Genomic DNA, 14,540 nt, shown 5'->3' with positions numbered 1-14,540 from the left:
TCACACTAGGTGCGATAATGCCATTACTTGCAGCTGCTTTCGTCGAAACCGTAAGGTGAGGATATGTGTGATTGTGGCGGTAGCGATGTTTGGAGAAGTGTTGGGGAAGACTGCTGCAGTTAGGTCTGGTACTAGGGTGGTGAAGAACGGAATTTTGTCATGAAAGTTTGGTCCGCACAACAGTTTGTTATAGGTGCGGGCATGTCCCAAAAGGTACTCCAGTATATCTTTTGTTAATTTCTTGCTAACTTTAGATTTAGATCTCGGATGAACATGTAATTATTCTTAGCTTTGTTACTTTGTTGGATCTCAAGTTAGGGATACGATGCCATCAATCATTATTCCTTTAAATCTTTGTATTATTTTTCAGAGATTAATCAAAAAAAATTGCCTTTCGAAAAAAAAAAGAATAACAGCCCTTAAGAATAAGTAATAATCATACCTAACATAAGGTCATTCACCCAGTTATATCTAATGTCATTTCAGAATCTAACAAAAGATTTCCAACTTCTCATCTCAAGGAGGAAGCCAACATTCAGCATATGAACTAGGCTAGGGCAGTGAGCTTCGTAGCACGAAAAGCATGATCGCAAGTTGTTTCTTGCCGAGGATAGTTCTGGATAAAATGGTATGTAATCTATATTGAAGATGTAAGCTGACTTGAAGCACTTCATTCCTTACAGAAGTTCTAAATTGTTTTCCCACAAATCATTGCCACATAGGGACGTAAGTTTGAACCTCACAAGTAAAAAATTTCTCCCTCCCCGTACTTCGAAGTGTTCTTCATGAGTCTAAGAACGAAACAAAAAATTATCTCCCATAGTGTTACGCTAAGGCATGAAAGAAACAAATAACTGAAGGCATCTATCAGACCTGAGTAAAAATAGCTTGAACAATCGTAAGATGTTTGGCATGTTTTTCTACATTTTCAAACAAATAAGCACGAGCTGCCCTAAGACGATACCATAAAAGCAACATTCCAACTTCGAGCTACTCTTTTACATAATTTGATCTTCCACCAAACATTCATGAAAATTTTCCGATTAACATTCGACACGAAGGACCACGGCGCACAACCGGGCTTGGGAAAGCAGCATTTGGCCAGAAAGGCAATAAAAGCTCAACTTTACGCAGCTGCTTTAAAAAGCAATGGAGGTTCTTGCAATGCCCTCATCTAGATAGAACAGCTCCTTGTTGGGGATTAATGGTGGACAAAATCTGAGAGGAAAACAAGAAATGCTAACAGCTCAAGTGATCCTTGTACAGTTTGACTAATCAACAGTTTAAAGGTGAAGACAAGCAGGGTTCACGGAAATGTTGAAAACGTGATACCTTGTCAGTAAAAATACAGAGAGAGAGAGAGAGAGAGAGAGAGAGAGAGAGAGAGAACACTTTCAATTTTGGCATCAGGGGAGCAGTCGATGTTGCAAATTAGTTTTTTAAGCTCTTCATCCTTTAAAGCATCTAGAAGAAGCTGCATGGAAAAACATGAGTTCTCTAATGTTTTCTGAAGGTTCTCACACCGATCGAGCTGCTGCACTAAACCTCTTTTCTTCTCCCTTTCAAGATGCAAAACTTTAAGATGGATCCATCGGACCCTCTACCGTAGTTAGAAAAAAATTGTAACTGGATGACCCAAGTTCCTTACCATGCTGTCAGCATGCAAATAAAAGAGCAAGAGTAACCATCTTAAGTTTCAACCAGTTGTGCCTAAAATGCACAAGATAATGCGCAAAAACACACATCAGGTAATGGATATCCCTATAAAACTCTGTCTAATAACTGACCCATGTGACAAAACTATACATAAATGAATAGGATGAGCCATCCAACGAAGATGGATGGAATCTATACGTCTGGCTGTTGTAGTCAAACATCAAAAGTATAGCTATTGAGATGCATTGGAATTTAAACGCAGGGCTGTTGTAGTCAAAGATGCCGCACTTCTCTCCAAGAAAGCCTGGTGTATGGAACACAGTCCAGGAAATGTAAGTGTCTATACTTTGTAAAAGCTGAAAATTGGAAATACCATCTCTGACACATCCCAGCACAATCATATGGTGTCAAGTCCTGTAAAATTTACAGAATCGTCCAGACATTTGCATGCGAAACTTCTTAACTTAGCTCAAAGGAGGAGCGAAGCACTACCGTAGAGGATCTCGATCTGCAATTAGGATTGTCAATGTTTCAAAACAGGGTCCATTCTTACTGGTTTCTTGTATACAGAAACATTAGCAAGTTTCTTCTAGCTGCAGAGACAATTTGACACACAATACCAATGTTACTGTAGCTGTCACTATTTCATAGGATCCATTGAGAAACTTTTCCAGTTTTGATGTATACTTCCATCGAACTTGCAGAGTTAAATACCATCTTAGATGAACAGAATTGTCACTAGCACAAAAGAATACCAAATTGCAGAACTACCATTATAGTTCTAACCCAATACCTACAGACTGCAATTGCAATTGTTGCAGCACCTCACCTGGTTCATCAACATGGTATGGTCTTTCAGCATGTACTACCGGACCTGAGCCTTATATGCAGGATGAAGAACAAGAACGCAAAAGATGTTAAAAACGTTCCCAAAAATTGGTGTCTTGTAGCTAGAGAGGAGGGAATGTGGACTGATCTCCAAAGAGATTACCACACGTGTACTAATACTGAATTCTTAGCTCTAGCGGCATACCCTAAATCGTAGAGCCAAATTTGTGCTCTGTGCTCTGCAAATTACCAAACTGCTTGCTCTCAGTTCTGAACATGCTTATATGAGTTAGATTGACCTTTAAAGAACACAATAGGAATAAATAAAAAGCAGGCACCCCCAAAATATCATTGGAGGCCAGACTTCTTTCGGTTATCTTATTTTATTTACGCATAACAACTATAGATTACCCAAACGTGCAAAGAAAACTGTAAGGTCTCATTTAATACAGCATCATATATCTTTGATGGTCACAAAAACAAAAAGATCTCACTCACCACCCCAAAACGTAACCGGTACACAATAATGGGTTACAAACCTAAACAAACCCTGTTCATCGAAAACCAAACTGCCAAAAGTAGGGGAAAAGAAATCCAGACCAGATCACAAAGCATGCAAGATCAGCAAAACGGCAGGGGGGAAAACCAAACCATTTTTATAAACAACACTTTGTAATGAAGCATCGAAACCCAAAACTGTATTTTCTTCGATCAACACAACAAACATTAATGCCCTACTAAAAACAACGGCGAAACGATTACCTGCACACATCAAAGCCCCACACCACGATTGCTAAGAAATCGAAGAGATACCTGATTCCCAGAATCCCGATTGAATGATTTGAAAGAAGAATGAGCTCCACCAGTGTCCACCAATTTTCCCACCAAATCAGGGAAGAGCAGGAGAGAGAAAGAGGTCGAGGAGAGAGAGAAACGTTATCTCCCCACCACATAAACAGCTCTGCACACAAGCCTCAACCCCCACCCCACCAAAAAAAAAAACAATTGATTTTACAAAAAACCCCAGGCACAAGAGACCCAAAAGGAACAAAAAAAGGACACATAGGGAAAACCCTAAAAGTCTGATAAGGGCAAATTTGTAAAACTGGCGGGCCCACAGTTTTATCCACTGTAGCAGCAAAGGAATAGGAATACCCCTAATTCAATAGTGTTGGGCTCCCAAATAGAACAGTACGATTGGAAAAAATGCGCCAAATGTGGTAGGGCTACAATTTTTCCTACTCACTCTTTTATCTTCTCAGTTTTCAGATAACCAGATCAAACTGAAGTGCTACTTTTTTTTTGATTGGCAAAACAAAAAATTTACTAATAGAAACTCGATAAGGGTACCTCAAGGAGGAAACAACAAGGGAAAATCACCCACTTCATGATATTGATACATGAAGCAAAACGATTATCCAAACAAAAACGAACATCCAACAAAGAGTTGAATGGAGAAAAGGAAAGGGAGTTCAATACAATGCAAAACAAAAACAAGGCACAAAGGCCAATCCTACCAAGTGGATTCAGGTCGCTCCTCATCAGGGACAGATCCTAAGCCTCCAAATAAAACTCCTCATCAGCATCCAAGAGAGATTCAACATTCTCCAAGTGATACAGCCAATGTTCTAACTGGTCAGCGCTAGTCGGGTGGTCAGCCACCTTCAAGCAATTAATCGGATTAATTGGCGATTAATCGGTGCATAGCAATTAATAATCAGCGGTAAATCGGCGCATAGCAATTAGTCAAATCTAGTCGGATAGGCTTCGACAGCGATTACTTGCCAATTAATCCCTTGTTTTAGAACATTGGTGATTGGTTACAGCAGCAGCATCCAAAAGGCAGTTTCCAGATAAAAAAATAACAGCACCATAGTAGCAGATTCCATTGAGAATAACAGCATCAAAGCAGCAGAATCAGCAGATACAGGTTCAGCTTTTCAAAAACAGGATCAGCAGTAAGATGATGCCAGGCCAATAGTGAGCCAAAGCCTCAATCAGCATCACAACAAACGAAGCGAAGGCTAGAGGAGCCAGAGCTTCCAAAGTGAATCAAAGCCACAATCTGCACCAGAATGAAAGAAGCGAAGGCTAGAGGAGCCAGAGCTTCCAAAGCAGAGTTCCAACCGAAAACCAAACTCCTGTTTGTTCCAAGCTTTGAGGTGCTTCTTTATCTCCTTAAGTTTCTTCATGATCGGGCATCCAGTCCACGCATAGGAGACTGTGTTTTTCCATTCCTCTTCAGCTAACTTCATACACTTAGGATGTGACAACCAGGTGTCAATAAATCTGAAGGTATGGGTCCCCATCCCAATTGGAATTTGGAATCTGAAAGCAGACTGTGGTCAGAAATGGGCCTAGGCAAATTCCATTGTGAAATCTTGAACTTGTCAATCCATTCCAAAGAGACCAAAAATCTGTCTAGTCTGCTGTGAATGGCCTGATCCTGAAAGTTGGTCCATGTGAATTGTCTTCCCATCATCGATAAAGTCCATTAGTTCTGAATTGTTAATGAAATCCCTCGTGCTCCTATCAACTCCTGTGCACCCCACTCTTTCACCAATAGACTTAATTACATTGAAATCTCACCCAAGACACCAACGTAATGAGTAAGTAGCTTTGAGTTGAAGTAATTCATCCCACAAGGCTTTCCTGCTACTGCTATCATTGGGCGCATATACATTGACAAAAGCACATGCAAAATCCAGTAGTTCTCCAGTGATGAAAATGTAGTTCTTGTGAGTGATAGTCAGCATAGGTTTGGAAACCCCTTTATTCCACATGGTAAGAATACCACCTGACGCACATTAAGCCTTAGAACCTGCAAAACCCATCTCATTCTTCTCCCAAAATAACTATATTATCTCAGCATCAAAATTCTCCATTTTGGTTTCCTGGAAAAACACAATGTCTTGATAAGTTTGTAAGAAATCTCTTTTAACCATGTTTCCCAACCCTTTAATATTCCAGGAGATGATTTTCATACTCTATCACCTTTTCCACTACAGGTTTGCCTAATTATTAGAGAGATTTGTTTCTCTGTAGAACAGAAAACTGATATGAGCCCAAGGAGCTTAACATGTTTAAGTGGGTACTTGTCTCATATCGCTTGGTGAGTGGAAGTTGCTAGACCATGTGGTGCAACGGGGAGGAGATTGTGGAGTCTCACATCGGCTAAGTTAGAAATTGTTGAATGGTATATAAGGGACCGCAAGCAGCTGCTATATAACCTGAGGTTAACCTTTTGAGCCATGTGATTAGGCTAAGGGTAAGCAGGTCAGCTGGCACGGGTTGTTACAGTTTCCCTTTCTCTTTTCGTATCCTAGAGAGAGAGAGATAGAGAGACGTGTTGATGGACATCTTGTCAAGGATTCAGTCAAAATCCCTCATCCGATTCAAATCCATCTCCAAATTAAACTGGTACTTTCTCATTTAAAACCATAGCTTCATCTCTCTCCACCACAACCTTGCCCAATACTACGACTGCATCATCTTTCAACCTACCGCCAACAAATGTTGCATGTATTTATTCCCCAATGAAACTTCAATCGAAGAACTATATCTTTCATTAGACCACAACTAAAATAATTCTACCACGGTGGCTTTTGTAACGGCCTCATTTGTCTCTTCGATAAGTCCACTATCGTCATATGCAACCCTGGAATTAGAGAATACAGGCTACTCCACACCCCCCTTATGAAACATTTCATACTACCTATTTAGGGTTTCCTTTTGTTCCAAAACCAATGATTATGTTATGGTTAGACTCGCTACTCTCTATGAATCTGACCTTAAAACTTTTAATTCATATGATGATATGCCTATTGATCATAAAGTTCAAATCTATGGTATGAATACCAATTCATGGAAAGAAATTATTACTACGGTGCCCAACTACTACATCACCCCTCGTCCTTTTCCTTGCACATCATTGGATGGGATTTTCTACTGGTTATGTGATGATTCTTCTACTGATGTCAAGGTAATTCATGCCTTAAACACCATTAAAGAATCATTCAACAAGGGCAAATAAATCATTCAGAAGACAAACATAAGAACAAAATCCATTTCCCTTCTCCTTTTTCTTCTCTTTCTCACCATCTTCTTTGTTCTTTTCCCTTTTCTTAGAACAATCAGCAATGGCAGCAACGAGGTGGTGGTGGTGACGACGGAATTCGGTGGCGGTGCTAGTTTCACGGATCTCAGCAACCGATTTTCTCTGGCCGTTTTTAGGAGCCTATACACTGTGCTTCACGGCGTCTAAGCATCGGGGGTGTCGGTCGATCGACGACCTTCTCTAATATGGTCTTCGATCCTTTGTCTTCTCCTTCTGACTCTATTTTTTCGACCCCCTAACCGTATCGATTGGTGCTCTCATATCATGGCCGTAAATCTGACTGTGCATTCCAAGTCGATTTTTTGCTTAGCTTTTTGAACATGCCTAAAGGTGAGGGTTTCTACGGGTTGGATGGTGCAGTTGGTGTGGCTCCCATCGTGGTCGTTATTGGTCGGCCTGGTTCTTGCCTAACATGTATCTTCCGCAGTAGGTTTGGTGCGTTTGGATTCCAGTTTGCAACTCTGAAAGGGTGGCCAAAGGCGTTTCGGTGTTTCTTTGGGCTAGGTTTTGGGTTTTCTTTGGGCTGGGCTTTATTGTTAGATTCAGGTTTTCTGGGTATTTTGAGCTGTTTTTGTTTTTATCTGTGCACATTAGCCCTTCAGGTGTTGTATAAGGCTTTGTCCTTCAGGCTGTATTTTTCAACTTTTGGTTGGAATCATTTTCCCTATCCCTAATAGAATGTTACTTTTAACGATAAAAAAAAAAAAAACACGTCTTCCAGCAGCTCGTCCACAATCGTCATAGCCTTCTTTGCCATGTCAATAGATTGTTAAGAAATCCAGTGCTTTCTGCAAAATCTAGCTATTATTTGCAAAAGCAATATTGGCACAAGAAACAATCCTTGTCTACTAGCATTTGCGATGAATTTTGTCTTTATATTTGTCTTCTGAATGATTCACTTGCCCTTGCTGAACGATTCTTCAATGGTGTTCAAGGAACCAATTACCTTGATATCAGTAGAAGAATCAACACATAACCAGTAGAAAATTCCATCCAATGATTGTAAGGAAAAGGACAAGGGATGATGTAGTAGTTGGGCAGCGTAGCAATAATTTCTTTCCATGAATCGGTACTCATACCATAGATTTGAACTTTACACTCAATAGGCGTATCATCATACGAATCAAAAGATTTAAGGTCAAATTCATAGAGAGTGGCGAGTCTAACCACAACAAAATCATTAGTTTTGGAACAAAAACAAACCCTAAATAGATAGTATGCAATGTTTCATGAGGAGGTTGATGGAGTAACCTAAATACTCAAATTGCAGGGTTGCATATGACGATATTGGACTTATCAAAGAGACAAATGAGGCCGTTACAATAGCCACCGTGGTAGAAATCCTTAAGGTGCGACCTGATGAAAGATATAGTTCTTCAATTGAACTTTCATTGGGGAATAAATACATGCAACATTTGTTGGCGGCAGGTTGAAAGAAGATGCAGTCGTAGTGTTGGACAAGGTTGTGGTGGAGAGAAATGAAGCTATGGTTTTGAATGGGAAATGTTGGACAAGGTTGTGGTGGAGAGAAATGAAGCTATGGTTTTGAATGGGAAAGTACTAGTATTTGAAGACGGATTTGAATCAAAGGAGAGATTTTGACTAAATCCTCGACAAGATAGCCCATCAACACGTGTGTCTCTCTCTCTCTCTCTCTCTCTCTCTCTCTCTCTCTCTCTAAGATATGAAAAGATAAAGGAAAAGTGTAACGATCCGCGCTAGCTGATCTGCTTACCCTTAGCCTAATCACGTGGCTCAAAAGTTAACAGTAGCTGCTCGCGGTCCCATTCAACAATTTTTAACTTAGCTAATGTGGAACTCCACAATCTCCCCACCTTGGCTGTAACGTCTCGCTACTCTACATGATCCAGCAACTTTCACTCACCAAGCGATGTGAGACAAGTACCCGTTTAAGCACATCAAGTTCCTCGGGCTCATCTCATGTGGGGCCCACCCAAGCACGACAAGCACCTCAACTTCTTACTTGTCGGGCCCGCCAAAGCACATCTCTTCGCGGGACCCGCCCCACACTTCTGGTTGGTGTCGGCTTTGATACCACCTGTCACGACCCAAGCCAGCTGACCTACTTACCCTTAGCCTAATTACGTTGCTCAAAAGGTTAATCTCGAGTTATACACTAGTCGCGGTCCCTTACATACCATTCAACAATTTCCAACTTAGCCGATGTGGGACTCTACAAAAAGGCTAGGGTTTATGTCCTGGGGAAGAGTCTCTGCCACTCCCCTCCCCCGAGGCTTTCCTCCTCCCTTCCCATCCTCTGGCTCATCTCCTTGTCCATCTTCTCATCCCGCTTATCCATTTTCTTCTCCCTCTTGCCTTCTTTTCCGTTCTTTCATTTTCTCAAAACGATCCGCAACGGCAGCAGCGAGGTGGTTGTAGTGACAGCGGCTTCTGGTGGCGGTGCTAGTTTCACGGATCTCAACAGTCGATTTCCTCTCGTCGTTTTTGGGAGCCTATACACTGTGTTTCACGGCGGCTACGCATCAGGGGTTTCGGCCGTCTGACGACCATATGGTCTTCGATCCTTTGTATTCTCCTTCTCCCCTCTATTTTTTTGACCCCCTAACCGTGTCGGTTGGTTTTCTCGTATCATGACTTTAAATCTGCCTATTTATTCCCGATTGGTTTTTTCTGAGCTTTTCAATCATGCCTAACGGCATGGGTTTCTATGGGTTGGCGTGGCTCCTGTCGTGGTCGTTGTTGGTCGGCCCGGTTCTTGCCTAACGGATTGGTGTAGCTTCCACAGTAGTATTGGTGTGATTGGATTCCGGTTCGCAGCTCTGAAGGGGTGGCCAGTGGTGGTTTGGAGGTGTTTCGGAGGTGGCTGACCGGCAGTGGTGGCTTGATCTGTCTAATCGGGAGGGCAACGACGCTTTTCTTTGGGCTAGGTATTGAGTTTTCTTTGGGCTAGGCTTTATTATTAGATTTAGGCTTTTTAGGTTTTCCAGGTGTTTTGAGTTGTATTTGTTTTCATCTGGGCACTTTGGGCCTTCAGGTGTTGTATAGGGCTTTGTCCTTCAGGCTGTATTTTCCAACTTTTGGTTGGAATCATTTACCCTATCCCTAATAGAATGTTACTTCTGCTGATAAAAAAACCTGTCTTCTGGCAGCTCGTCTACAATCGTCATAGCCTTCTTTGCCATGTCGATGGATTGTCCAGCAATCCAGTGCTTTCTGCAGAATCTAGCGCTTATCTGCAAAAGCAATATTGGCACAAGAAACAAAGATAGGATAAAAGAATGGGTTTTTTTAAAAACAATTTTAGGCCTCGTTTGATTAGCGAATTGAAACAACGGGATTAACAAATCAGGCACTAATAGTCTGGAGCCCCATTCCGCTAAGGGAAATAAGTACTTATTTTTTGAATTAAAGGTGATGTATTGTGAGAGAATGATCTGTCTCTCGTAAAGCGGAAAATAAATACTTAAAAAATAAGAATCTTAGTGGAACGGGGCCTAGTCCTGGAAATAATTTCATCCCGAATTGAACCTAGTAATTCTTATGTTTTGATTCTTCAAAATGAAACCCCTTGTATTGAATCAACGCTCCCTTTTAGTAGAACGATTACACAAATTCCTCGCCGAAATAGGATTTCCCCATCATACATAATCTTAAAAACCTCTAGTTTATACATAGTAATTCTTATGTTTTGATTCTTCAAAATGAAACCCCTTGTATTGAATCAACGCTCCCTTTTAGTAGAACGATTACACAAATTCCTCGCCGAAATAGGATTTCCCCATCATACATAATCTTAAAAACCTCTAGTTTATACATTGACAGATTTTCAAAAATGGAAAATTGCTTCTTGCATCAAGTTTAATTATAAAGGTTCTGCAAGACACATAGCTAGATGGATTCAGGAACGTTCCAGTCTCCATAGTAGTAATTGGAAGACGTATGAAGTTGTTTGTTTAATTTTCCCTTTCAATCTATTTGTTTCGAAATACTGATGCAAATGATCAGCTCTCACGGAAAGACTTCCTGCATTGAGAATCATATTATCCATGAGAGGGATCTGCATGTCTTTGCAAGAGCGCAAGTACGGGATTAATTTTGGCAATTCTTCATTCAGATCTAGTTGAAGTGACTCCTTAGGTCGAAGACTTTATGCCTACTCCAAAGAATCATCCACAGTATCAAACTTGCAGATAATCCCCATTGTAGCGAACAGAGGTCCCAGTCATTTTTAAGATGTACTTGATGACCTATTTGGGTTTTCAGAAATAGTACACTAGTCGGGAAACCAGTAGAGCCCATGTTACATTTTTCTTCACTCTTTGCCAGAAATAGTCTAATGACTCTAATCGTCAAGTGGAAGAAATTTCAGCAAAAAGCGCCATACTTTTTCAAAATAGATAATCCCAATTATTCATTGGCTCAAGTCACGAGAACTTCATGTCAAAGGAACTTTGTACAAAGTTCAAGTACCAATTACTTACATCAAACTTGTATAATATCTCCACGCGTAAAAGAAAAGCATCTTTGGACCATGTATTCACGGGAAGAACATGGAAACTCCGCTGCTATGCCTTCACAATTGAACCTCATCATGTGCCCTACCCATTTTGCTCCGGGCACAAGATGCTCGTATTCCCGTGGTCGGTTAGGATGCCTACTTTCAGGGAATTCAGTTGGCAATGCATTGTGTTCAAAAAATCACTCCCTCCTCCACAATTTAATAGTCCCTCGTTCTTTTCTAACCAGATATAAAACTAGTTATATATTTAAATTTGTAATGAATTTTATATCCAATATGGATCTCGTCTGAAAGATCTCGATTAGTTCTATAATACAATATTTTTAAAATCAGATAAAACATTATAAATTACAAGATATAATCAATTGAAAAGTGGCACGAACTCCCAAAAGGGACTTGGGACGGAGGGAGTAATTGGCAAGGCATAAAACGGCCCAAAGTTAATTGACACCAAAGCTAATCAATAATGTTGGAAGGCAAAGGATAATTGCAAATGGAGCAAGGATTTAGATCAAGAGTTGATAACAAACATACATCCCCCACCCTACGATGCTAACCTAGTTGGACTAAGGGCAGTCTTAGAAGTTTAGCTTGTTCTTGTGTTAGGCACTGTGACTAAAGAAAAGAAATGGTAATGCACATAATTTTCTTACCGGATCACTATCAAGGGGTCCCTTGCTTGCGGCCAAAGCTGCAGCATATTCTTCAGCCTGTCTTAAGAAAATAACCAGAATAAGAGTACAAAAAAAAAAAAATTTCTGCAGCTATTACAAAATCACCATCTTTAGCAAAAACTAAACATGCATGAAATAATGGCAAAGTATGATGGGAAACTTAGTTAGCTTTAAACCAGACCTTGCGGGTTTGAGCATTAATTATTTGTTTAGCATTTTCTTTCTGGTATTGTGCAATCTTTGCCTCAATAGCGGAAACATCTATTCTTTCAATCCAGTTGAATGCTGAAAAGGGAAGCACATTCTTTGGTTGGGTAAGATAAGGTTTAGTTGGCTCAACCAAAACTCTTTGGAGGAAACCAAATAACAAAGCTGACATAACCTCCGAGACTTAGAGTGAAGCTGACATATTTCTCTTCCTAAATGAGTAATAGGTAACTAATAACTATCCTATGCCTACAAAAGAAACACCTATATCCAGAACTCAGACCCCCAAGGGTGCCACTCCAACATTTTGGAAGAAGGAAAGCATTTATTTTAACCAACGGACCACAATAATATAGAGTACATGTACAAAAACTTGCTCATATCTTCCACTTCCTCCAAGTAATCATTGTAATCTCTCAACAATGGGAAATCCTCCTCTCTTCCATTAAATCTACAAAAATTGTGCATTCTAGAAGTGAAACAAATGAAAAGAAATAAAGAACCCAATTAATTACAAACTTCCATATGCATTAAGTGGTCGTAGAGGGGGCCTTAGAGCCCATGGGAAAGGTCTCTGGTTCGAGTCGAAGGAGCAACATCGGTCAGCTATACTAACTTACTAACCAGTAACCACTATACTAGCGAGCGCACACACACACACACAAAAACTAGAAGCCATGCAGCTATCAAACCAAGTAAGGCCTCGTTCCGCTTTCTCAAATAAATACTTAAAAAATAAGGACCTATTTTCAAGCTTAAAAATAACGAACTTACAAAAGTAATTTTTTTAATATTTTTTTATAGGGTTTGATAGATCTCATCGAAATCTATCAAACAAGATCCATATAGCATATTTTTTTTTATTTCATTAAGCCTACTATTCTTAAGCTTGAAAATTGCAAATAAGTACTTATTTTTTAAGGACCAAAAGCGGAACGGCGGCTAAGCTTAGTGGAAATGAAAACCATGGCAGATGATCTAAGATGTTGAGCTTAGTGAAGAAGTGATAATCATGCAATAAGATAGCTGTTTGAAGTGGCAATAGAGTGCTTCATTCAACATTATGCAATTTATCGAGATCTATAGATGGACTAATAGAACCATAAAACAAACTCGTTTCTATGAAAACAAAAAAGTTGCACCAAGTACTTTTACTAAGTACTCAAATAACAGACTCACGTAATCTAAGTCACAAACCTGAAGACCATTCATGACCAACTTTAGTGGGTTTTCGCCAGATGTTTTCTTGAAGATGCAATATCGTATTTCAGATCCAACTATCAATACTCAAAACATGGACAAAGCTTTCCCGTCAAACCTTTTCACTAGAAGAATCACCAAAACCCTCTTAATTCCACCTCTCCTTTCTTTCCCTAATATAGATATAAAAACCGAATGCAACGATCCAATAACTTAACCTTCATAAATCCATAATGTTTTCCCCAATTTCACAGCTCAATCTCACACTTTTACTTCTTAATCAATGCAATTTGAACAAAAAATTTATATTCCACCATTTTCTTAATGTACAACACAATTAACCATATAGCAAACCCCACTTGAAAAATATTCAAAACGGGCCAAAAATTGAATCTTTTCAGCCAAACTGGCCGAATCCTCATAATTCCATCTCTCTTTCCCTGCTACAGACCTAAAGACCTAATGCAGTGATTCAATAACTATTTTCATACATCCACAATGTTTTCCCCAATTTCAGAGCTTAAAAAATCTCACTCTTTTACTTCTTGATCAATGCAATTCGAACAAAATGAATTAATTTCACCATTTTCTCCATGTACAGCACAATTAACCATATGGCAAACCCCACAAGAAAATATTCAACCAGGGGCCAAAAATCAAATCTTTTGATCAGAAGAATCACCCAAACTGGCCAAATCCTCTTAAACTCCATCTCTCCTTTTATTTCCCTACTACAGACCTAAAACCTAATGTAGTCGTCCAATGACTTAGTCCTCACAAATCCACAGTGTTTTCCCCAATTTCAGAGCTCAATCTCACTCTTTACTTCTTGATCAATGCACTTCGAACCAAAAGAACTGTTTCTTCCCTATTTTCATCATGTGCAACACAATTAACCATATAGCAAACTGCACTTGACAATATTCAAACAGGGACCAAAAATCAAGTTTTTTCTCTACAAGGATCACCCAAACCTTCTTATTCCGTAACTTCTTTCTTTCCCTAATATCTAAACAACTCAACAGTGTTTCCCCAACTTCAGAGCTTAATATCTCACTGTTTTACTTCTTTATCAATGCAATTCGAACAAAATGAATTAACATACCATTGGCTTCATCTACATCACTATTCAGACAGGAGCCAAAAATCAAATCTTTTCCCTATAAAAATCACCCAAACCTTCTCAATTCCATCTTCTTTCTTTCCTTAATATCTTCATAAATCCACAATGTTTCCCTCTCTTTTACTTCTTGATCAGTGTAATTCGAGCCAACATAATCAAATTTCCCTTTTTCTTCATGTCAACAACACAATTCACCATTTAGCAAAACAAGTATTCAAACAGCGACAGAAAATC

General features: G+C 39.6%; 1 protein-coding gene across 1 annotated transcript; it reads left to right on the top strand.

The window, feature by feature from the left end:
* Positions 1–5,656: 5,656 nt before the first annotated feature.
* On the top strand, positions 5,657–10,075 carry LOC131303144 (uncharacterized). The gene is made up of 2 exons (XM_058329939.1): positions 5,657–7,203; positions 9,618–10,075. The coding sequence occupies exons 1-2, from the start codon at positions 6,922–6,924 to the stop codon at positions 9,687–9,689; spliced, it is 354 nt and encodes a 117-aa protein (XP_058185922.1). The 5' UTR covers positions 5,657–6,921; the 3' UTR covers positions 9,690–10,075.
* Positions 10,076–14,540: the final 4,465 nt, after the last annotated feature.

The sequence above is a fragment of the Rhododendron vialii genome, chromosome 1a (genome assembly GCF_030253575.1).
Source record: "Rhododendron vialii isolate Sample 1 chromosome 1a, ASM3025357v1".
NCBI lineage: Eukaryota > Viridiplantae > Streptophyta > Magnoliopsida > Ericales > Ericaceae > Rhododendron > Rhododendron vialii.
This window is presented reverse-complemented; position numbering and strand designations above follow the sequence as displayed.